The sequence below is a fragment of the Octopus bimaculoides genome, unplaced genomic scaffold, assembly GCF_046866305.1.
Source record: "Octopus bimaculoides isolate indiv1 unplaced genomic scaffold, ASM4686630v1 contig149, whole genome shotgun sequence".
Taxonomy (NCBI): Eukaryota; Metazoa; Mollusca; class Cephalopoda; order Octopoda; family Octopodidae; genus Octopus; species Octopus bimaculoides.
In genome coordinates this window covers 12-26,146 of record NW_028315399.1, presented here as the reverse complement: position 1 = coordinate 26,146, position 26,135 = coordinate 12, and the positions used below count along the sequence as shown (strand labels likewise).

The 26,135-nt window shown below is 34.4% G+C and overlaps 3 protein-coding genes and 1 long non-coding RNA gene across 4 annotated transcripts in view; 1 reads left to right on the top strand and 3 right to left on the bottom strand.

Moving 5' to 3' along the window:
* Positions 1-23,795, top strand: part of LOC149129112 (uncharacterized) — a 59,090-nt gene extending 35,295 nt beyond the window's left edge. The window contains exon 3 of the long non-coding RNA XR_016240443.1: positions 23,755-23,795. This is a non-coding gene — a long non-coding RNA (uncharacterized LOC149129112). The remainder of the gene's footprint in view (positions 1-23,754) is intronic.
* On the bottom strand, positions 7,267-9,839 carry LOC149129115 (deoxynucleoside triphosphate triphosphohydrolase SAMHD1-like). The gene has a single exon (XM_089346774.1). It carries the CDS (start codon positions 9,597-9,599, stop codon positions 8,019-8,021), a length of 1,581 nt encoding a protein of 526 aa, XP_089202900.1. The 5' UTR covers positions 9,600-9,839; the 3' UTR covers positions 7,267-8,018.
* LOC149129114 (deoxynucleoside triphosphate triphosphohydrolase SAMHD1-like) lies at positions 13,081-15,527 on the bottom strand. Its single transcript, XM_089346770.1, has one exon. The coding sequence runs from the start codon at positions 15,424-15,426 to the stop codon at positions 13,834-13,836; it is 1,593 nt and encodes a 530-aa protein (XP_089202896.1). The 5' UTR covers positions 15,427-15,527; the 3' UTR covers positions 13,081-13,833.
* LOC149129113 (deoxynucleoside triphosphate triphosphohydrolase SAMHD1-like) lies at positions 18,940-21,386 on the bottom strand. The gene has a single exon (XM_089346772.1). The coding sequence runs from the start codon at positions 21,283-21,285 to the stop codon at positions 19,693-19,695; it is 1,593 nt and encodes a 530-aa protein (XP_089202898.1). The 5' UTR covers positions 21,286-21,386; the 3' UTR covers positions 18,940-19,692.
* Positions 23,796-26,135: the final 2,340 nt, after the last annotated feature.

Genomic DNA, 26,135 nt, shown 5'->3' with positions numbered 1-26,135 from the left:
CAGTAAAATCACAGTAAAAAGCAGCTCCTTTGCTGGTACTGCCAAAACATTTGATTTTGTCCAATTGGATAGAAAATACCAAATAGTAAAAGGACTACAGTCATTGTACCACCGTACGTTCTAGAGCAAAAAACGTAGAAGAACGGTAGTGTACAAGTGTATATTTGAAAATATGCCAGTTAAAGCAAATTCCGCTGAGCTATGGAGTGACATAGGTTTTATCACTTGTGTCAACCAGTATGGTCGCATACGAGTAAATATTCACTCGGAAACTCTAGCCTAGAAACATTTCACTGTCCCATATAGAGGTAACAAATTTACAGTGATTCCAATTTATCTGAGACAGAAAATGAGTGCTCATGGTGAAAATTGCAAACGTACAACCAGAACTTAACTTCTGCTGGCTGATAAAATGTATTATTCTGGAAGAGCTTAAAACAATGATGGAAATAAAAAGCAAAATTCAGAAATAAAATTAGGTTGGGTTAGGATTGGAAATCCTGGTTCAGATGAAACCCTACCTAATAAAGATCTAAAGAGAGCAGCAACTGGTAATAGAGATTGAAGATCTAGATATCACAATCTTGGTAGCACCGCTTACCTTACGGCTTTCTCCTTCCAGCAACAAAAATAACAATAAAAAGTGACTACTGAGAGAGAGAGAGAGAGAGAGAGAGAGAGAGAGGAGAGAGAGAGAGAGAGAGGAGGAGAGAGAGAGAGAGAGAGAGAGAGAGAGAGAGAGATAGAGAGAGAGAGAGAGAGAGAGAGAGAGAGAGTCCACTACTGCTAACGCAGAAACATCAACAATACCAGCAACATCGCTACAATGGCTGCTGCACTAGGTACTAAAATTGAAGCTGCACCTAGAACAACAACAGCGAGCAGCAACAGAAAGCCTTAAAACAACGACTAAAAGATCAATAACAGAAGAAAAATACAATCCTGCACAAATCATGCTCTTCTCTAGCTTACGGAAAACACTCAGGGTATGTTGTGTGGCGAAGGTAACGAGGAAAACTCTAAATTGTCAAATGTGAACAAAAGAGAAAGAAAGACAAAACATGCTAGCAAAGAAAGGCCGTGCGGTACGACGGAACGGAGAAAGATAGATAGATAGATAGATAGATAGAGAGAGAGAGAGAGAGAGAGAGAGAGAGAGAGTGAGAGAGAGAGAGGAGAGAGAGAGAGAGAGGAGAGAGAGAGAGAGGGTGGGTTTTAGATTTAAATAATGATATGCCGATATCACACCTTCAGCAAGGACAACGCGAATACTGTCAACGCCATCTTTATTGCTATCGCTATTACAAACACCACTAATACTACAAACACAAGTACAACCTAAAACACGAACAACAAAATGTTAACTTCTCGAACATAAATACAAGTAATAAAACAATCAATGTATTACATACATGAACATACAAATGCTATAGACAATGGCTACATCGCTCCAATAAAATAGCCTACCAACAAACATAAAAGTCGTCAAAGCAATACAAGGCACGTAAAACCTTTTGAAAAATATATATCCTGCTAGAATAGATTTACCAAAGACTACAAACACCTATAGTTAATTTAGGAAAAAAGTGTTGTTCGCCTATTATTTCTAGCCTTTGAATTTAGAAATAGTTTCAATATGTTTTTAAAAATTTTAACTTTTACCATATGTTTGATATTACGTAAACTCTGAAATTGTACAGTATTAACAATTTTAATACAGAGTGATGGAAATTGCATGCATCCATGAATAGCGTCCTGAAAAACCTGATCCGAAACTGTTAGCCATTATAAAATTGTTAAGGAATATATCTAATTTACTTTTTGCTTTGAAATCTTTTTGCTTTGAATCTTTGAAAGTTTTCAATATACATTTACACTTTGACCAAATCTTAAACAAAATAGTGATGATTTTCCCATATTCTAACATGACTCAATGAGAGGTTATAATTTTTGAAATATTTTGTAATGTGAGGTAAAAATATAAATTATCCAGACATGTTCAGTTGAATATTTCTAATATTTGATTTGAAATTATCTCTGTCGCATTGGCATGAAATATCTGGTGTCACAAATAATATAAGCGATCAGAAAGTGTCTCCGATGTTGGCAGAAAAAAAAAAAAACAGGAAGTGAACTTTGTTGTTATATGAAAAGTCAGCTGACGACTACACCCACTTTTTTTATAATACAACACAACTTTCACTTTACTTAATAAAGCATCTTCAACATCATCAGCAATAACATTTAATAATATCGAGTAGTAGTAGTAGTAGTAGTAGTAGTAGTAGTAGTAGTAGTAGTAGTAGTAGTAGTAGTAGTAGTAGTAGTTATATTAGTAGCGTACAATTATCACATTCGGATTTAACTACAGCGCAGAAAGCCCGATGTTTTCACATAAGTATACGAGTGTGTGTGTGTGTGCTGTGACGGTGTATATGGTATTAATCCCCGTTAGTTCTGACATTTCCGATTAACTAGACTGTTCGTAAACAAAGGGGAAAAAGCCATCAAAATACTTGAATATTGCCTGCACTTGTTATTGGAGCTGGCAGAATTATTAATGCACCTCCACCAAGTGCTTTATTTCCTAGAAATAGCAGCCAAATCTTCTTCAAATCAAACTCTAGTTTAGGGTTAGGGTTCGGGTTTTAGAGTTAGGGTTAGGGTTAGGGTTATGAGTGAGGTTATGGCAAAAATAATCATAACCCTAACCGTCACCCTAAAACTAACCCTAACTCTAGAACCCGAACTCTAGTTCTTCTTCAAATCAAACTCTACCATCATTTAGAAAATGTGTTACTGAATACTAGCGAAAAATTGTTACACACACAGTTACGCACAGCGTTATTTATTATATAAACAATATATGCGTATAAATTACGATTAAACCGGATGAAATATATCACAGGGAATAACATTTTTATGACCGGCCAAAATTTATTGTTTATAAAAAGAGCACTGACTGTATTCAGCTGAATAGACGTCAGTGATTGGTTGAAATTACAGAAATACGACAACTTTAACATGAAATAACTTGCGATGTACAATTTTTTGTTAAGAAGGCTAAGAGAAAAAGTTGTTTTGTATGACACATTCTACCAGCGACCCAAGTTTGAAAGTGTTTCGTTAAGAAAACAAGTGTTGCCCGTCAAATCATTTGTTTTAATAAAACGGAATTTTCAGTTACTTTTATTTTCTTAAAAGAACTCTGTACTATATAGCTTAGAGGTGGTGACATTCGTATAGAAGTATGGTGAGTAGCTAAACGTCTTCAGAAATTTTGATATAAATCTTTTAGATCAGGTCTGTTATATATGAGACATATTTAACTTCTAACAACTGATCTAAGTGTTTGGTTATTTTACAATAAATATTTTCTCTTTATTTTACCGTTGTTGTACAGAAATTAGCTCCTTGCACTGGTAAAAAAGGGAAAACAGTGAAGTTTGGTTGGAGATTGCTCGCACATCTCTCTATGTGTTCGCTCAAATAGTATTTGTCCACATGATGTGCAGTTCTCCATATAAGGCACATCCTTCTTCGGTCTAAATAATTCTGCCCACATCCTGGACAATTTATATAAATTGAATTTTTGGATGCCCTAGTAAAATCAGTCTGAACTGTGAATCTCTCTCCTTATTTGAACTAGAATTCCGAACTTCCCAATAGGCTGAAGCAAATTCCTCAGTTTGGACGCCCGCATCTTTTAATTCTTGTTTCTGTTGTTGTTGGATATAATTTCACATTTGTCAATATTCTTTTTAGTGCTTTATGTTGTTTTTCTTTTTAGTTTTGATAAATATGTGTGTTTGTTAAGTTCATTACTTTGGGTTTTCCTGTATATGCTCTTCCAGCACGTGTATCTTTTTCTCTGAAGTGGGTCTAAAAAACGTTTGTTGTAATTATGTTGATGTAAATTGTTAGTGCTACTAATTACATTTGAAAAGCTGTGCGCAAATGACATGGATTAACTTTCTTGAAACAGAATTCTCAGTTACTTTCATTTCCGTAAAAGAACATGTAAATATATAACAGAAGATGGTGTCTTTGTGTAGAAGTATGGTGAGAAGCTAAACGTCTTCAGAAAACTTCAGTAATAGCCAGAGCATATAGACAGGCACTGATTTATCAGTATGTGGGTTCCTCACACCGCTGTAAATACTCATCACCAATTTCGTTAAGAACTTTTTATACCGTATCTAGTGGGTTTTTTTTCCTTACTTTGGTAGAAAATATGCTCTCCTCGAGAGAGTACTTCAAAGTCAAAGTTATTATTTTTCAGAAAATTTCAGTAAGGGCACGTTTCACCGGTATATAATCCTGACTACCACTACTACTACAATAATCGTTGCGGTTGTACCTGGTATTTACTATAGTCGTAGTAGGAGGACAGTGGTCAGTTACTTGAGCCAGTAATGCTGTATGTATGTATATGTGCAGATTTGGATGTTTTGTTTTATGCGTGTAATTTTCCGCATATAGTTGCATGTCTAGACATACTCATATATATACTTAAATGACAAACTTGTGGAAAGTTTTACAGTTTTTAATTCCAGTGACGGCTTCAATCTGTAATTTTCGAATCATGTTTCTCCTTTCTGGTTTTGAGAAGCCTAATTTCCCAAAATTCGTATTTGGGCAGTGTGTATGGATGTCATTATTCAGTTTATTTCAAGATTTCTTGTCTATAGAGAAAGAACCGGTTTCTAACCTAGATCCAAGGTTCCTTCAGTGGAATTTCAACATCAGCAACAGGGTATTTTTGTTTGCTTGTTTGTATGTATATATGTATGCATGTATGTGTGTGTGTGTGTGTGTGTGTGTGTGTGTGTATGTATGTATGTATGTATGTATGTATGTATGCATGCATGTATGTATGTGCAGATTTGTATGTCTTATGTATGTATTCTTATGCATATTGTTACATTTCTAGACATGCTCATATATATTTAAATGATAAACTTTTTGGAAGGTTTTACAGATTTTTACAGATCCAGTGATGGACTGGATCTGTAGTCTTCGAATTAGCTTTCTCCTTTCTGGTTTTGAGAAGCCTAATTTCTCAAGATTAGTATTTAGGCAGTGTGTTACATATCCCAGGCCCCAATAATTACAGGTATAAACCTGAATTTGTAATCTGGATAGTAACTGCAGATTTCTCAATGGTTCAGCATAGGTGGTCTCTTTTTCACTGATTTTCAGCTTTATGTGTTCTAATAAGCACACATAATTTCCACACCAACAGTAATGTAGACTGCCTCTATCTAAAATGAAAAGAAGGCGGCAAAGGCTTAACATCGATCCAAAATGCCTTTGTATGTCGTGTCATATACCTTTGGTAACATCTTGTAATCACCAAGTGTCGTAGCGCATCGCCTGACCAAGTGCATACATGAGACTGATATCATCATGAGACTGATATCATCATGAGACTGATATCATCATGAGACTGATATCATCATGAGACTGATATCATCATGAGACTTGGAAAGCAGCTCCTTGAGAAGCATTCCTCACCTGATAACCTTAAATACATGTCCAAAGAAGTCGCACGACTCTACCGCACGTATCATCAGATGAAAAAATGAGTGTATATCAGCAGAAGACTCTGCATGGATATATTAGCAGAAAGATCAGAGATGATAGTAATATTGATCATCAAAACAGTCTATCATGGATCAACAACCGGATTACAACCTCCCACTTTGAAGGTTATATGTTTGCCATCCAGGAACAAGAAACATCAACCAAATACCTGATGCACAAAAGGGACAGAGACGCAGAAAAATCAGCAAAATGTGATAACAGATGGATACTTTGTGGAGTTAACACCAAAGATATTACCTACATCATAAGCAGTTGTCATCAACATAAGATGTCATCACTATATTATCTACCGATGAGACATGGTGTTGTAGCTTGGACACTCTATAATGAGATCCGTGGGAGGGATAACTCTGAAACCAAAGAAATGAGAGCCTACAGTATAGTAGAAGCTATAGCCACTCAAAATAAAAAGAAGTACTGATGGACTGTTCCAGCGAAAACCTCAATAAAATGTAAACATAATAAACATGATAGTAATTTGCGATAGAGAAGAGAAACTGTGTACTGTTGTGAAAATCAGCTGCTCTGAGGATGTGAACATAAAGTTAGAGACCAGTGAAAAAGAAAATACCTAGGCTGAACTAGTAAGGAACCTGCAGAATCAAGTTCAGGCTTATACCGGTTATTGTTTGGGCACTGGGATGTGTAACAAACTGCTCAAATACCAATCTTGAGAAATTAGACTTCTAAAACAAAAACGGAGAAAGCTTATTTGAATATATCTAATTTACTTTTTGCTTTGAAATCTTTTTGCTTTGAATCTTTGAAAGTTTTCAATATACATTTACACTTTGACCAAATCTTAAACAAAATAGTGATGATTTTCCTATATTCTAACATGACTCAATGAGAGGTTATAATTTTTGAAATATTTTGTAATGTGAGGTAAAAATATAAATTATCCAGACATGTTCAGTTGAATATTTCTAATATTTGATTTGAAATTATCTCTGTCGCATTGGCATGAAATATCTGGTGTCACAAATAATATAAGCGATCAGAAAGTGTCTCCGATGTTGGCAGAAAAAAAAAACAGGAAGTGAACTTTGTTGTTATATGAAAAGTCAGCTGACGATTACACCCACTTTTTTTATAACACAACACAACTTTCACTTTACTTAATAAAGCATCTTCAACATCATCAGCAATAACATTTAATAATATCGAGACTATTCATTTTGAAGTTTCTCTACCCAAATGCTTTTCTTGGACAAAATGCCAGCAAATATGAGGAGATGGTCAAGTCGCTCACATCAACACAATGTGCTCAATTAATACTTCTTTTATTGAAACTTTAAGAATTATAGTCACGTCAATCTCGAATAAAATTTGAACGTCATAACACGAATGAAATCCCTTTAACAGTTTTATGCGGCACAGATACAATTCAGCCTACTCTCTGCCTTTCTCTATTCATGAAAAAAGTTATTTCAACAAAAGGACGCCCGACTTATCGACACAATTACTGGTGCATCGAGTGTGTCAATGTGAGTCTGTTAGAGAGTGCGCGTGCATGTATGACAACCAACCACACACAAAAAATTATCTAATTCTCATATACATTTTTAATGATACACAATGAAATTATATATTTTCAAAGTAAGGAAATATATGATAAAATTTAAAGAAATCGAAGAGAAAACAAAACAAAAAAAAATCGATGGTTAATTTACAAAAAAATTATTGCACGTTTATTATTTCTAACATTTGAATCTTACAAAAGTTTCAATATACATTTACACTTTTAAACTTTTACCAAATCTTAAACAAAAAAGTGATGGTTTTCCCATATTCTTAACATGACTCAATGAGAGGTTATAATTTTTGAAAGTAAGAAAATATATGTTAAAATTTAAAGAAATCGAAGACTAGACAATATTTCTAGTAGAAAAGTAAAAAAAACATAGTTAATTTAGGAAAAAAGTGCTGTTCGCTTAATATTTCTAGCCTTTGAATTTAAAAATAGTTTCAAGATGTTTTTAAAATTTTAAACTTTTACCAAATTTTAAGCAAAGAATGAATCTTTCTCATATGTTTCTTTCGTGACTCAATGAGAGGATTTAATTTATAAGTAAGGAAATATATGTTAATTTTTTTTTTCAAAACCTTAAAAATTTTCTTAAAAGTAAATATTTCCGATCAAAAAGTTCTTTTAATTTAGAATAGAGAATGTTGTCCAATTAGTATTTTTAAGCTTTCAATGTTTGAATAGTTTCAATATATTTTTATAATTTTAATTTTTTGCCAAGTGTCATTACTCATCTCACAAGTTGTCTATGATTTTGTTTTCTTTCATTGGTTATATTCGATCTGATTTTTTTTTTTTGTTATTGATCTCTCTCTTGAATATTGTCTCCGCTTTTTTTTTCTTTTGGTTTCGTTAATTGTTTCTTCTTTTAGTTACAATTTCCTTACAAATTCATTCCAAAGCAATGACTGGTTTTCATTTGAAATTTCTTTGGCAGAAAAAGCATATTTTCCAGTTCTTCAGTTGTTTTGTCGTTAAGTTTGCTTCCATCTTTCCTATAAAATGGTATTTTCAATAGTGGGTTATCTTTTTTAGCTCCATAGTCAAAACGGGCTATGCAGATCTTGTCTGTTTCCATGACTGAAACCCGGTCTGTGCTGTTTATTATTTCATTGATGCTACCCGTGATTGTGCCCTCGATATTGCCCTGCATGTTGCTCTCCGATCTGTCCAAGATTTCACCATGAAGTGTGCCCTTGATATCGCCCTTCATTTTACTCTCCGATGTGCGCAAGATATTATATTCGATACTGCCCTTGATCGTATTGCCCTCAAATATTTCTCGCTCTATTGTACCCTCGGTCGTTTTCTCGATTTCGCCAACGATTGTGCACTTGATCTGCTTCAGTTTCTTATCCTTGATTGCTTCCCTGAATGTGCCCTGTTCTCTACAATCGGCCCGAAATTTGGCATCGATTCTCCTCTTCCTTGTATTTCTCCTCGTATCACTGTCTTCGAATGTGCCCGTGATTGTGCCCTCGATTGTGTCTGTGACGGTGCCTTTGTATGCAAAAGACCGACCGATTATAGCCTTCAGTTTTTTCTGGGCGTCTTCGAGACATTCACTCCCCTCACACTTTAACATCTCCTCCAAAATACTATCAGTAAAATAAGTAAATTTCTTCATATCGTCCACCCTCTCGAAAATTGCGAGGTGTTTATCTGCGGAATTGAAAGCATCGCCAAGTAGTTTATTAAGCAGGAGAACAGTTTTGTGCTGGTAAGCCGTGTTATGTAGTCGATATCGTGAATAAAACATATCATAGAAATTTTTAAGCGTTTTGTCTCTGTAGCATAGCGTGCCATCTATTACTTTGGACATTTTCAGCATTCTTTCGTGATCAAAGGATGTTCCAATGCCAAGAAAATGGGAATCTCTCGCCAGATAATCCCATTTGTCAACGTCAATGTTATAGAAATTATTGCTGACAATTTGGTAAAAGAAATTTGACTTCTTAGACTTCCTTTGTTCACCAATAATAATATCTTTTATGAAATCAATTTCATCAGTCTCAAGTTTGTTTTTAATATATGTGTTCTTTCCAAGAAGATGATCCAACATATAACACGATGCCTTTTCATGTTTCCATTTATTATCTTCTCCTCGAGTTTCATTAATAATACCTTCAAAGGCATGCGAAAAAGGTGCATGTCCTAAATCGTGGCACAAACCAGCAATTTCAACACATAGTATATCTCTATCAGTTATACCCAAATTGGAATCTTGCTGCTTAAGATGGCGAATCATTTTCCCAGCTAGATGACATGTCCCCAGACAATGCTCGAATCTATTATGCGAAGCTGATGGATAAACATAATAACACAAACCTAGTTGTTTGATATTACGTAATCTCTGAAATTGTATTGTATTGATAATCTCTACACAGAGTGGTGGCAACTCCATAGATCCATGAATAGCGTCCTGAAAAACCTGATCCGAACTTGTATCGTTTGCGTTAGGCATTATAAAATTGTTAGGAATATATCTAACTTACTTTTTGTTTGTCGTTTATGTTGCTGGAGGTGGTTTAGTTGTTGTTGTGCTTGTTAGTTTTGTAATGTGGAGTAGAAATATAAATTATCGTTGTTTTTATATGAAAAGTCAGCTGACGACTACACCCACTTCTTAATGACACAACACAACTTTCACTTTACTTAATAAAGCATTTTCAACATCACCAGCAATAACATTTAATAATATCGAGTAGTAGTAGTAGTAGTAGTAGTAGTAGTAGTAGTAGTAGTAGTAGTAGTAGTAGTAGCAGTAGTAGTAGTATTAGTAGTAGTAGTAGTCGTAGTAGTAGTAGTAGTAGTAGTAGTATCACATTCGTAGTTACTGCGCAGAAAAACCGTACTTTTCCAATATGTATACGTGTGTGCATGTGTATGTATGTGTGTGTATGTGCGTGCGTGCGTGCGTGCGTGTGTGCGTGTGTGTGTGTGTGTGTTTGTGTGTGTGTGTGTGTATGTGTGTGTGTGTGTGTGTGTGTGTGTGTGTGTGTGTTTGACTGAATAGATGTATTTAAATATATGCGTGTTAAGTTCGAACGAGCAAATGTAGTGTCGTTGGAATTTTCTTTAGAATACCAGCAATAACATCACTCCTCAAATTTACAGTTGCAGCAAGAACTACAACAACAACAATAAAAGCAAATCTTACATCAGTTAAGAAACTACAAAATTATATTATCGTTGCCTTTGGAAAATAGAACGAACAGATGACGTGGATTAGCTTTCGTAAAACAGAAATTTCAGTTACTTTCAATTTCTTAAAAGACCACATAAATGTATAACAGAAGTTATGGCTTAGACATGGTGTACTTCATATGGAAGTATATTGAGAAGTCAAACGTCTTCAGAAATCTTGATATAAATCTTTTAGATCACAAACTGACGGATAATGTTTGGTTATTCGTTACACTATTGTCGCGCGTCATCTAGAATATTAGTGTTAATCTAGTAGTCAGTAGTTAATGCTGTTTATTTCTCACCCTCTGCTAGATTCCAATGCGTATATCCTGTTTGTAAAACAACAACGAAGTAAGATAAATACAACAAAAGTAATATAACGAGTTGTCTCCTTCAATATAATTACAAGATTAAGGGAGACTATTTATTCTGAAGTTTATCTATATCAACACGATGTTGATTACACGATATAGTAACGTCAATCTCGAATAAAATTTGAACGTCATAACACGAATGAAATCCCTTTAACAGTTTTATGCGGCACAGATACAATTCAGCCTACTCTCTGCTTTTCTCTATTCATGAAAGAAGTTATTTCAACAAAAGGACGCCCGACTTATCGACACAACTACTGGTGCTTCGAGTGTGTCAATGTGAGTCTGTTAGAGAGTGCGCGTGCATGTATGAAAACCAATCACACACACAAAAAATTCTCTACTTCTCATATACATTTTTAATGATACACAATGAAATTATATATTTTCAAAGTATGGAAATATATGATAAAATTTTTTAAAAATCGAAATGAAGAAAGAAAAAAAAACATCAATGGTTAATTTAGAAAAAAATTATTGCACGTTTATTATTTCTAACATTTGAATCTTAGAAAAGTTTCTATATACATTTACACTTTTAAACTTTTACCAAATCTTAAACAAAAATGTGATGATTTTTCAATATTCTAACATGACTCAATGAGAGGTTATAATTTTGTAATGTTTTGTAATGTGGGGTAAAAATATAAATTATCCAGATATATTTAGTTGAATATCTCTAATATTTGATTTGAAATTATCTCAGTCGCATTGACATGAAATATCTGGTGTCACAAATAATATAAGCGATCAGAAAGTGTCTCCGATGTTGGCAGGACAAAAACAGGAAGTGAACTTTGTTGTTATATGAAAAGTCAGCTGACGACTACACCCACTTTTTTTTATAACACAACACAACTTTCACTTTACTTAATAAAGCATCTTCAACATCATCAGCAATAACATTTAATAATATCGAATAGTAGTAGTAGTAGTAGTAGTAGTAGTAGTAGTAGTAGTAGTAGTAGTAGTAGTAGTAGTAGTAGTAGTAGTTGTAGTAGTTGTAGTAGTAGTAGTAGTAGTTATATTATTAGCGTACAATTATCACATTCGGATTTAACTACAGCGCAGAAAGCCCGATGTTTTCACATAAGTATACGAGTGTGCATGTGTATGTAAGTATGTGTGTGTGTGTGTGTATGTGAATGCACGTGTGAGTGTTGTGTGTGTGTGTGTGTGTGTGTGTGTGTGTGTGTGTGTGTGTGTGTTTGTGTGTGTGTGAATGAATAGATGTAGGTAAATGTATGCGTGTAAAGTTGGAACAAGGCAAATATAGTGTCGTTAGAATTTTCTCTAGAATACCAGCAATAACATCACTCCTCTGAAAAATCAACAGTAGCAGCAAGAACTACAACAATAAAAACAAATCCTACATCAGTTAAGAAACTACGAAATTATATAATCAATACCTTTGGAAAATAGAACGAATATTATTTTCTGGATATTAATAAAAGAGAACATGTTCACAGATGACGTAGATTAGCTTTCGTAAAACAGAATCTTCAGTTACTTTCATTTTCTTAAAGGAAAACATAAATGTATAACAGAAGTTATGGCTTAGACATGGTGTACTTCATATGGAAGTATATTGAGAAGCCAAGCGTCTTCAGAAATCTTGATATAAATCTTCTAGATCAGGTGAAATATATTTGGTACATATTTGACCTCTACAAACTGACCTATATGTTTGGTTACTCGCTACACTATTGTCGCGCCTCATCTACAATATTAGTGTAAATCTAGTAGTCAGTAGTTAATGCTGTTTATTTCTCACCCACTGCAAGATTACAATGCGTATATCCTGTTTGTAAAACAACAACGAAGGGAGATAAATAAAACAAAAGTAATATAACGAGTTATCTCCTTCAATATCATTACAAGATTAAGGGAGACTATTCATTTTGAAGTTTCTCTACCCAAATGCTTTTCTTGGACAAAATGCCAGCAAATATGAGGAGATGGTCAAGTCGCTCACATCAACACAATGTGCTCAATTAATACTTCTTTTATTGAAACTTTAAGAATTATAGTCACGTCAATCTCGAATAAAATTTGAACGTCATAACACGAATGAAATCCCTTTAACAGTTTTATGCGGCACAGATACAATTCAGCCTACTCTCTGCCTTTCTCTATTCATGAAAAAAGTTATTTCAACAAAAGGACGCCCGACTTATCGACACAATTACTGGTGCATCGAGTGTGTCAATGTGAGTCTGTTAGAGAGTGCGCGTGCATGTATGACAACCAACCACACACAAAAAATTATCTAATTCTCATATACATTTTTAATGATACACAATGAAATTATATATTTTCAAAGTAAGGAAATATATGATAAAATTTAAAGAAATCGAAGAGAAAACAAAACAAAAAAAAATCGATGGTTAATTTACAAAAAAATTATTGCACGTTTATTATTTCTAACATTTGAATCTTACAAAAGTTTCAATATACATTTACACTTTTAAACTTTTACCAAATCTTAAACAAAAAAGTGATGGTTTTCCCATATTCTTAACATGACTCAATGAGAGGTTATAATTTTTGAAAGTAAGAAAATATATGTTAAAATTTAAAGAAATCGAAGACTAGACAATATTTCTAGTAGAAAAGTAAAAAAAACATAGTTAATTTAGGAAAAAAGTGCTGTTCGCTTAATATTTCTAGCCTTTGAATTTAAAAATAGTTTCAAGATGTTTTTAAAATTTTAAACTTTTACCAAATTTTAAGCAAAGAATAAATCTTTCTCATATGTTTCTTTCGTGACTCAATGAGAGGATTTAATTTATAAGTAAGGAAATATATGTTAATTTTTTTTTTCAAAACCTTAAAGATTTTCTTAAAAGTAAATATTTCCGATCAAAAAGTTCTTTTAATTTAGAATAGAGAATGTTGTCCAATTAGTATTTTTAAGCTTTCAATGTTTGAATAGTTTCAATATATTTTTATAATTTTAATTTTTTGCCAAGTGTCATTACTCATCTCACAAGTTGTCTATGATTTTGTTTTCTTTCATTGGTTATATTCGATCTGATTTTTTTTTTTTTGTTATTGATCTCTCTCTTGAATATTGTCTCCGCTTTATTTTTCTTTTGGTTTCGTTAATTGTTTCTTCTTTTAGTTACAATTTCCTTACAAATTCATTCCAAAGCAATGACTGGTTTTCATTTGAAATTTCTTTGGCAGAAAAAGCATATTTTCCAGTTCTTCAGTTGTTTTGTCGTTAAGTTTGCTTCCATCTTTCCTATAAAATGGTATTTTCAATAGTGGGTTATCTTTTTTAGCTCCATAGTCAAAACGGGCTATGCAGATCTTGTCTGTTTCCATGACTGAAACCCGGTCTGTGCTGTTTATTATTTCATTGATGCTACCCGTGATTGTGCCCTCGATATTGTCCTGCATGTTGCTCTCCGATCTGTCCAAGATTTCACCATGAAGTGTGCCCTTGATATCGCCCTTCATTTTACTCTCCGATGTGCGCAAGATATTATATTCGATACTGCCCTTGATCGTATTGCCCTCAAATATTTCTCGCTCTATTGTACCCTCGGTCGTTTTCTCGATTTTGCCAACGATTGTGCACTTGATCTGCTTCAGTTTCTTATCCTTGATTGCTTCCCTGAATGTGCCCTGTTCTCTACAATCGGCCCGAAATTTGGCATCGATTCTCCTCTTCCTTGTATTTCTCCTCGTATCACTGTCTTCGAATGTGCCCGTGATTGTGCCCGTGATTGTGCCCTCGATTGTGTCTGTGACGGTGCCTTTGTATGCAAAAGACCGACCGATTATAGCCTTCAGTTTTTTCTGGGCGTCTTCGAGACATTCACTCCCCTCACACTTTAACATCTCCTCCAAAATACTATCAGTAAAATAAGTAAATTTCTTCATATCGTCCACCCTCTCGAAAATTGCGAGGTGTTTATCTGCGGAATTGAAAGCATCGCCAAGTAGTTTATTAAGCAGGAGAACAGTTTTGTGCTGGTAAGCCGTGTTATGTAGTCGATATCGTGAATAAAACATATCATAGAAATTTTTAAGCGTTTTGTCTCTGTAGCATAGCGTGCCATCTATTACTTTGGACATTTTCAGCATTCTTTCGTGATCAAAGGATGTTCCAATGCCAAGAAAATGGGAATCTCTCGCCAGATAATCCCATTTGTCAACGTCAATGTTATAGAAATTATTGCTGACAATTTGGTAAAAGAAATTTGACTTCTTAGACTTCCTTTGTTCACCAATAATAATATCTTTTATGAAATCAATTTCATCAGTCTCAAGTTTGTTTTTAATATATGTGTTCTCTCCAAGAAGATGATCCAACATATAACACGATGCCTTTTCATGTTTCCATTTATTATCTTCTCCTCGAGTTTCATTAATAATACCTTCAAAGGCATGCGAAAAAGGTGCATGTCCTAAATCGTGGCACAAACCAGCAATTTCAACACATAGTATATCTCTATCAGTTATACCCAAATTGGAATCTTGCTGCTTAAGATGGCGAATCATTTTCCCAGCTAGATGACATGTCCCCAGACAATGCTCGAATCTATTATGCGAAGCTGATGGATAAACATAATAACACAAACCTAGTTGTTTGATATTACGTAATCTCTGAAATTGTATTGTATTGATAATCTTTACACAGAGTGGTGGCAACTCCATAGATCCATGAATAGCGTCCTGAAAAACCTGATCCGAACTTGTATCGTTTGCGTTAGGCATTATAAAATTGTTAGGAATATATCTAACTTACTTTTTGCTTGTCGTTTATGTTGCTGGAGGTGGTTTAGTTGTTGTTGTGCTTGTTAGTTTTGTAATGTGGAGTAGAAATATAAATTATCGTTGTTTTTATATGAAAAGTCAGCTGACGACTACACCCACTTCTTAATGACACAACACAACTTTCACTTTACTTAATAAAGCATTTTCAACATCACCAGCAATAACATTTAATAATATCGAGTAGTAGTAGTAGTAGTAGTAGTAGTAGTAGTAGTAGTAGCAGTAGTAGTAGTAGTAGTAGTAGTAGTCGTAGTAGTAGTAGTAGTAGTAGTAGTATCACATTCGTAGTTACTGCGCAGAAAAACCGTACTTTTCCAATATGTATACGTGTGTGCATGTGTATGTATGTGTGTGTATGTGCGTGCGTGCGTGCGTGCGTGTGTGCATGTGTGTGTGTGTGTTTGTGTGTGTGCGTGTGTGTATGTGTGTGTGTGTGTGTGTGTGTGTGTGTGTGTGTGTGTGTGTGTGTGTGTGTGTGTGTGTGTGTGTTGACTGAATAGATGTATTTAAATATATGCGTGTTAAGTTCGAACGAGCAAATGTAGTGTCGTTGGAATTTTCTTTAGAATACCAGCAATAACATCACTCCTCAAATTTACAGTTGCAGCAAGAACTACAACAACAACAATAAAAGCAAATCTTACATCAGTTAAGAAACTACAAAATTATATTATCGTTGCCTTTGGAAAATAGAACGAATATTATTTTCTGGATATTAATAAAATAAAACATCTTCACAGATGACGTGGATTAGCTTTCGTAAAACAGAAATTTCAGTTACTTTCAATTTCTTAAAAGACCACATAAATGTATAACAGAAGTTATGGCTTAGACATGGTGTACTTCATATGGAAGTATATTGAGAAGTCAAACGTCTTCAGAAATCTTGATATAAATCTTTTAGATCACAAACTGACGGATAATGTTTGGTTATTCGTTACACTATTGTCGCGCGTCATCTAGAATATTAGTGTTAATCTAGTAGTCAGTAGTTAATGCTGTTTATTTCTCACCCTCTGCTAGATTCCAATGCGTATATCCTGTTTGTAAAACAACAACGAAGTAAGATAAATACAACAAAAGTAATATAACGAGTTGTCTCCTTCAATATAATTACAAGATTAAGGGAGACTATTTATTCTGAAGTTTATCTATATCAACACGATGTTGATTACACGATATAGTAACGTCAATCTCGAATAAAATTTGAACGTCATAACACGAATGAAATCCCTTTAACAGTTTTATGCGGCACAGATACAATTCAGCCTACTCTCTGCTTTTCTCTATTCATGAAAGAAGTTATTTCAACAAAAGGACGCCCGACTTATCGACACAACTACTGGTGCTTCGAGTGTGTCAATGTGAGTCTGTTAGAGAGTGCGCGTGCATGTATGAAAACCAATCACACACACAAAAAATTCTCTACTTCTCATATACATTTTTAATGATACACAATGAAATTATATATTTTCAAAGTATGGAAATATATGATAAAATTTTTTAAAAATCGAAATGAAGAAAGAAAAAAAAACATCAATGGTTAATTTAGAAAAAAATTATTGCACGTTTATTATTTCTAACATTTGAATCTTAGAAAAGTTTCTATATACATTTACACTTTTAAACTTTTACCAAATCTTAAACAAAAATGTGATGATTTTTCAATATTCTAACATGACTCAATGAGAGGTTATAATTTTGTAATGTTTTGTAATGTGGGGTAAAAATATAAATTATCCAGATATATTTAGTTGAATATCTCTAATATTTGATTTGAAATTATCTCAGTCGCATTGACATGAAATATCTGGTGTCACAAATAATATAAGCGATCAGAAAGTGTCTCCGATGTTGGCAGGACAAAAACAGGAAGTGAACTTTGTTGTTATATGAAAAGTCAGCTGACGACTACACCCACTTTTTTTTATAACACAACACAACTTTCACTTTACTTAATAAAGCATCTTCAACATCATCAGCAATAACATTTAATAATATCGAATAGTAGTAGTAGTAGTAGTAGTAGTAGTAGTAGTAGTAGTAGTAGTAGTAGTAGTAGTAGTTGTAGTAGTTGTAGTAGTAGTAGTAGTAGTTATATTATTAGCGTACAATTATCACATTCGGATTTAACTACAGCGCAGAAAGCCCGATGTTTTCACATAAGTATACGAGTGTGCATGTGTATGTAAGTATGTGTGTGTGTGTGTGTATGTGAATGCACGTGTGAGTGTTGTGTGTGTGTGTGTGTGTGTGTGTGTGTGTGTGTGTGTGTGTGTTTGTGTGTGTGTGAATGAATAGATGTAGGTAAATGTATGTGTGTAAAGTTGGAACAAGGCAAATATAGTGTCGTTAGAATTTTCTCTAGAATACCAGCAATAACATCACTCCTCTGAAAAATCAACAGTAGCAGCAAGAACTACAACAATAAAAACAAATCCTACATCAGTTAAGAAACTACGAAATTATATAATCAATACCTTTGGAAAATAGAACGAATATTATTTTCTGGATATTAATAAAAGAGAACATGTTCACAGATGACGTAGATTAGCTTTCGTAAAACAGAATCTTCAGTTACTTTCATTTTCTTAAAGGAAAACATAAATGTATAACAGAAGTTATGGCTTAGACATGGTGTACTTCATATGGAAGTATATTGAGAAGCCAAGCGTCTTCAGAAATCTTGATATAAATCTTCTAGATCAGGTGAAATATATTTGGTACATATTTGACCTCTACAAACTGACCTATATGTTTGGTTACTCGCTACACTATTGTCGCGCCTCATCTACAATATTAGTGTAAATCTAGTAGTCAGTAGTTAATGCTGTTTATTTCTCACCCACTGCAAGATTACAATGCGTATATCCTGTTTGTAAAACAACAACGAAGGGAGATAAATAAAACAAAAGTAATATAACGAGTTATCTCCTTCAATATCATTACAAGATTAAGGGAGACTATTCATTTTGAAGTTTCTCTACCCAAATGCTTTTCTTGGACAAAATGCCAGCAAATATGAGGAGATGGTCAAGTCGCTCACATCAACACAATGTGCTCAATTAATACTTCTTTTATTGAAACTTTAAGAATTATAGTCACGTCAATCTCGAATAAAATTTGAACGTCATAACACGAATGAAATCCCTTTAACAGTTTTATGCGGCACAGATACAATTCAGCCTACTCTCTGCCTTTCTCTATTCATGAAAAAAGTTATTTCAACAAAAGGACGCCCGACTTATCGACACAATTACTGGTGCATCGAGTGTGTCAATGTGAGTCTGTTAGAGAGTGCGCGTGCATGTATGACAACCAACCACACACAAAAAATTATCTAATTCTCATATACATTTTTAATGATACACAATGAAATTATATATTTTCAAAGTAAGGAAATATATGATAAAATTTAAAGAAATCGAAGAGAAAACAAAACAAAAAAAAATCGATGGTTAATTTACAAAAAAATTATTGCACGTTTATTATTTCTAACATTTGAATCTTACAAAAGTTTCAATATACATTTACACTTTTAAACTTTTACCAAATCTTAAACAAAAAAGTGATGGTTTTCCCATATTCTTAACATGACTCAATGAGAGGTTATAATTTTTGAAAGTAAGAAAATATATGTTAAAATTTAAAGAAATCGAAGACTAGACAATATTTCTAGTAGAAAAGTAAAAAAAACATAGTTAATTTAGGAAAAAAGTGCTGTTCGCTTAATATTTCTAGCCTTTGAATTTAAAAATAGTTTCAAGATGTTTTTAAAATTTTAAACTTTTACCAAATTTTAAGCAAAGAATAAATCTTTCTCATATGTTTCTTTCGTGACTCAATGAGAGGATTTAATTTATAAGTAAGGAAATATATGTTAATTTTTTTTTTCAAAACCTTAAAGATTTTCTTAAAAGTAAATATTTCCGATCAAAAAGTTCTTTTAATTTAGAATAGAGAATGTTGTCCAATTAGTATTTTTAAGCTTTCAATGTTTGAATAGTTTCAATATATTTTTATAATTTTAATTTTTTGCCAAGTGTCATTACTCATCTCACAAGTTGTCTATGATTTTGTTTTCTTTCATTGGTTATATTCGATCTGATTTTTTTTTTTTTGTTATTGATCTCTCTCTTGAATATTGTCTCCGCTTTATTTTTCTTTTGGTTTCGTTAATTGTTTCTTCTTTTAGTTACAATTTCCTTACAAATTCATTCCAAAGCAATGACTGGTTTTCATTTGAAATTTCTTTGGCAGAAAAAGCATATTTTCCAGTTCTTCAGTTGTTTTGTCGTTAAGTTTGCTTCCATCTTTCCTATAAAATGGTATTTTCAATAGTGGGTTATCTTTTTTAGCTCCATAGTCAAAACGGGCTATGCAGATCTTGTCTGTTTCCATGACTGAAACCCGGTCTGTGCTGTTTATTATTTCATTGATGCTACCCGTGATTGTGCCCTCGATATTGTCCTGCATGTTGCTCTCCGATCTGTCCAAGATTTCACCATGAAGTGTGCCCTTGATATCGCCCTTCATTTTACTCTCCGATGTGCGCAAGATATTATATTCGATACTGCCCTTGATCGTATTGCCCTCAAATATTTCTCGCTCTATTGTACCCTCGGTCGTTTTCTCGATTTTGCCAACGATTGTGCACTTGATCTGCTTCAGTTTCTTATCCTTGATTGCTTCCCTGAATGTGCCCTGTTCTCTACAATCGGCCCGAAATTTGGCATCGATTCTCCTCTTCCTTGTATTTCTCCTCGTATCACTGTCTTCGAATGTGCCCGTGATTGTGCCCGTGATTGTGCCCTCGATTGTGTCTGTGACGGTGCCTTTGTATGCAAAAGACCGACCGATTATAGCCTTCAGTTTTTTCTGGGCGTCTTCGAGACATTCACTCCCCTCACACTTTAACATCTCCTCCAAAATACTATCAGTAAAATAAGTAAATTTCTTCATATCGTCCACCCTCTCGAAAATTGCGAGGTGTTTATCTGCGGAATTGAAAGCATCGCCAAGTAGTTTATTAAGCAGGAGAACAGTTTTGTGCTGGTAAGCCGTGTTATGTAGTCGATATCGTGAATAAAACATATCATAGAAATTTTTAAGCGTTTTGTCTCTGTAGCATAGCGTGCCATCTATTACTTTGGACATTTTCAGCATTCTTTCGTGATCAAAGGATGTTCCAATGCCAAGAAAATGGGAATCTCTCGCCAGATAATCCCATTTGTCAACGTCAATGTTATAGAAATTATTGCTGACAATTTGGTAAAAGAAATTTGACTTCTTAGACTTCCTTTGTTCACCAATAATAATATCTTTTATGAAATCAATTTCATCAGTCTCAAGTTTGTTTTTAATATATGTGTTCTCTCCAAGAAGATGATCCAACATATAACACGATGCCTTTTCATGTTTCCATTTATTATCTTCTCCTCGAGTTTCATTAATAATACCTTCAAAGGCATGCGAAAAAGGTGCATGTCCTAAATCGTGGCACAAACCAGCAATTTCAACACATAGTATATCTCTATCAGTTATACCCAAATTGGAATCTTGCTGCTTAAGATGGCGAATCATTTTCCCAGCTAGATGACATGTCCCCAGACAATGCTCGAATCTATTATGCGAAGCTGATGGATAAACATAATAACACAAACCTAGTTGTTTGATATTACGTAATCTCTGAAATTGTATTGTATTGATAATCTTTACACAGAGTGGTGGCAACTCCATAGATCCATGAATAGCGTCCTGAAAAACCTGATCCGAACTTGTATCGTTTGCGTTAGGCATTATAAAATTGTTAGGAATATATCTAACTTACTTTTTGCTTGTCGTTTATGTTGCTGGAGGTGGTTTAGTTGTTGTTGTGCTTGTTAGTTTTGTAATGTGGAGTAGAAATATAAATTATCGTTGTTTTTATATGAAAAGTCAGCTGACGACTACACCCACTTCTTAATGACACAACACAACTTTCACTTTACTTAATAAAGCATTTTCAACATCACCAGCAATAACATTTAATAATATCGAGTAGTAGTAGTAGTAGTAGTAGTAGTAGTAGTAGTAGTAGTAGTAGTAGTAGTCGTAGTAGTAGTAGTAGTAGTAGTAGTATCACATTCGTAGTTACTGCGCAGAAAAACCGTACTTTTCCAATATGTATACGTGTGTGCATGTGTATGTATGTGTGTGTATGTGCGTGCGTGCGTGCGTGCGTGTGTGCATGTGTGTGTGTGTGTTTGTGTGTGTGCGTGTGTGTATGTGTGTGTGTGTGTGTTTGTGTGTGTGTGTGTGTGTGTGTGTGTGTGTGTGTGTGTGTGTGTGTGTGTGTGTGTTTGACTGAATAGATGTATTTAAATATATGCGTGTTAAGTTCGAACGAGCAAATGTAGTGTCGTTGGAATTTTCTTTAGAATACCAGCAATAACATCACTCCTCAAATTTACAGTTGCAGCAAGAACTACAACAACAACAATAAAAGCAAATCTTACATCAGTTAAGAAACTACAAAATTATATTATCGTTGCCTTTGGAAAATAGAACGAATATTATTTTCTGGATATTAATAAAATAAAACATCTTCACAGATGACGTGGATTAGCTTTCGTAAAACAGAAATTTCAGTTACTTTCAATTTCTTAAAAGACCACATAAATGTATAACAGAAGTTATGGCTTAGACATGGTGTACTTCATATGGAAGTATATTGAGAAGTCAAACGTCTTCAGAAATCTTGATATAAATCTTTTAGATCACAAACTGACGGATAATGTTTGGTTATTCGTTACACTATTGTCGCGCGTCATCTAGAATATTAGTGTTAATCTAGTAGTCAGTAGTTAATGCTGTTTATTTCTCACCCTCTGCTAGATTCCAATGCGTATATCCTGTTTGTTTTCCTGCCAGTTTTTTCCATAACACTAGTCAACAAAACTTTGCTACTATTAGTCGAAATAGTGCTCATTGGTAATTTGGGAGCGCTGATTCCGAATCTACAATCATTTTTACTGTAGCACGTCAGGTTTTTGCGCTATCATTGTTATACTCCTACCAAAAATACAATAATGTGATAATTCATGACAAATATAATCAACATGTTAAGCGTAGATTACCGTTATTTGGCATAAGAACAATAGCAACTAGATGGAAAAGTAACTCTAAAACCAATAAAACACAAAACAAAAGTGTAAAGTGAATATTATTTTTATGTTTTTCAAAAATAGCTTTGGCGTCTTCCTTTACGCTTATGTTGCGTGTTCATTTCTCGTTTTAAAAACCAGCAGTAGTCCGTCAGCATGTTTGGTGTAAGTCTGCCTTTGTAGCGGTATTCTAGCTCTTTGATTTGTTGATGAAATCATTCCCCATGCTCATCACTTACATCACCCATATTGGGTGGAAAGAAATCAAGATGAGAGTGGAGAAAATGAATTTTTAGAGACATTCTAGCCCCAAGTTGCTTATAAGCTTTCAAATAATCATTCACAATTTCAACATAGATGATTTTTCATTTTCCAAAAACTTTTGTTTATAAGAGAAACAAACTATTCCTAAGCAGTTTTCTCTAGTGAGGTTAATTTTTCTTGAAAAAGCTCATCATAAATTAGTGTGCGAATTTCTGGTCGATTAAAAACATCAACTTTGATCTTAGCTTCACTCTTCCTAGAAACAAAATGCAGTGCTTTATTCACTTAAACTATTTTTGCTAAAATATGAAGGAGTATTGGAATACTTTTAGCTGCATGAACACGGGTAAGCTCCCGCCGCTTACCCGTGGACCCGTGGACCCGTGGATCCGCGGCCCGGATAGAACACGGTTGGTTTTTTTGGATCATATCACCCGCGTTATAGAGAGGGAGCACTGTAAAACCTAATATCAATAGCCTACTGTGAGGAGAACTTTACTATAACTACAGTGATAACAAAGTAAAATAAATTCTCATCTTATGTGCCAATTTAACAGGTAGCCTACATATCCCTCTATCAGCACTTCTTTTTGTTTCAGTTGAGTATATGAATGAAAATCGAAAGCAAATAGCCTACTATTTTGTCTATATTACCAGTTGGTTGAAAATCTGATGCTGCGAATAACTAAAAAAATACTACGGGTGCTATCTGAAAAGTAATGTCAGATTCGGATTCAGCACACTAAAATTACCCCAAATCAGCTGAAAAAGTTTAAATAGCATGAGAGAATTTTTTTCATTCCACAGTATAATCTGTTCATTTTTGTAATATGTATTTGTAATATTCCTTCATTTACAGCCAGAATACTGAGAAGTTTCAGCGTGCTTTACTTAGGCTACGTAAGTTACAAAATAATTGTTGTTTGTTTATTCTTCTGGAGAAAAGGTTTTTGTGAGATTTTTAAAGTCCATTTTGTTTGTGGGGCTCGGGTTAACCAAGACATTGAAAGGCTGGTTGGTTCCTTCGTCCATTTGGAGCAAAATAATTACTAAAAGTTTTTTCTTCCGAAAAACTTTTTTTTTTTAAATATTAAACGTGGCGGTAATTTTGACATCCAACTAGTGAGAAGGACATATGTCTAGACTAAGAAGAGGCCCGAAAGATAGCCAAGCATCATACGTGGTCCTCTAACGAGTATTCATTATTATCGATTTATATGGGAAAGCAATAACTAAGATGAGCTTCACAAGTGAACCATCAAAAATTCTAAGATTTTAGAAGAGAACGAGGAAGTCATTAGCACAAAATCAACTCCCTACAAAAACTTGTCAGAGTGAAAATTAGGAACAGAGTTGCTGCTCACAATAGAGAAACTAAAAAAGCTTCGCTCCTTCGTCAATTTGGAAGGAGTAAACTCAATAAGAGTTGTGGGAGAGGTAGCAGGGGACACAGATGTTACACTTGCGGTTACTCTAACCAGCAGAGCACTTTCTATCTCCAGACAAAAGGAGTCAAAGCACTATGACTTCAGCACCACCATTACAACAATTCAGCTGTAGTAGCAACACCACAACCAACAGCAACAATAACAGTGGTAAGCAAAGTAGCAGCAATAAAAACATAAAAAACCAAAATCATAACCGGAATATCGAAAGGAATTAACGTCATCCACTTCACAACAGCAACATCCAAAGATATGCAGTCACTCTTAGCGCAACACCCCCAGAGACACAAATGACAAATACTATCCATCAACCAGTCTTTTCATTTCTCAATGATTCTCCCTCAAATGGTGAAGAAAAGGAGGACGGTAAAATGAGACAAAACTCACGGGGCTGGGAGAGAGACGTGTCGAAATGTTGCTGTACATCACAAGAATAGAGGTGATCAACACCATTATAAAAGATACAATAATAAGCAAAGTTGCCAGTCTCACCCAGAAATGGGCTAAGAGGAAAATCCCGTAAGTGTCAGGCAGGAATAGAAAACGCATACACCACTTCCGTTATACATTACCACCTGACCGTTGTATTTTGCTTTAGCTTTCGTCGTCCGCCCAGGTTGAAGCGTCTGTTCTTGTGCAAGGGATACCTTCTATTGCAAGGCTGCCATCTGCTATCAACATTCAGAGCACAAACACTAGGGCTGCGACATCTATATTCTTAAACGGTGAACAGATTTAATTGCTTTTGCCAGACACGTATTTTTACAACTTGTCTCCTAGACGGAGTCGCAGTTCTGGTTCAAGCAAGGATTTATACGAGGTGCATGGTAACTAGAATATTGTTTGCTGCTCACGACAGTTGGACACTGCGGTAGATGGAGCTTCCATACTGGCATTCTTTTGAGGACTACCGATGGTAAAGGATCATGACGTTCTCTGAGAAACTCAGTGTAAATATCAACGCGAATCAAATGATGATTAGTTCCAGAGAGCTTTCGAGCCAGGAACTATGGATAGCCTCCAGGAATTCCTGGTCTAGCAGTATTTCTGATTCAAGGAATGCTCTAGAGACATGAAAGTGTTGTCAGCCATATTTGTCTGAAATACATGCAGAGCGACGAAACCACTTTGTATGTGTATTCGTTTAGAACTCGTACATTGTTAATCTGTTGTCTCAAGCAGGGAATATGTGTCAATCAACCGTGTCTATCATGAAAATATCTTCGCCACCTTTCTTTCACCTGAAAGCGCAAGCATGTTCTTTTGTCTCAGTCGCTGCTCTCTATTTGCGAATCTTGTTTGTTGGAATTTTCTTGCAATTTTTTTGTTACTCTCGCTTTTGCACTTTTACGTATGACACGCAAACGTGTATGTTGTCTTTTTCACTGTCTTTTTCTCACTAAAAACGAAATCATCATCGTCATCCTTATTATCACAAGTAGTAGTAGTAGTAGTAGTAGTAGTAGTAGTAGTAGTAGTAGTAGTAGTAGTAGTAGTAGTAGTAGTAGCGTTCATTGTCTTAGCTGAATGTTATTTTAGGTGCTCCGTAAGTTATTGTTTCCTTAGAGAGCTGTAATTCTTAATTTTATTGTTTCATCTTTTTTAAGAAAATCGAGCTATCAGAAGCTTGTCGACTTCTTTAGTTATTCTTCCGACGGGGTAACATTTCGGAAAACTAATATTTTTCAATCAAGACAACAATCTCTAAGACGGCTTCCACGTTTTATTTCTAGTGAAGAAAACGAAGAAAAGCGATTGGGAATGTCGCTACAGTCAAAACCTTTTACGCGGTACT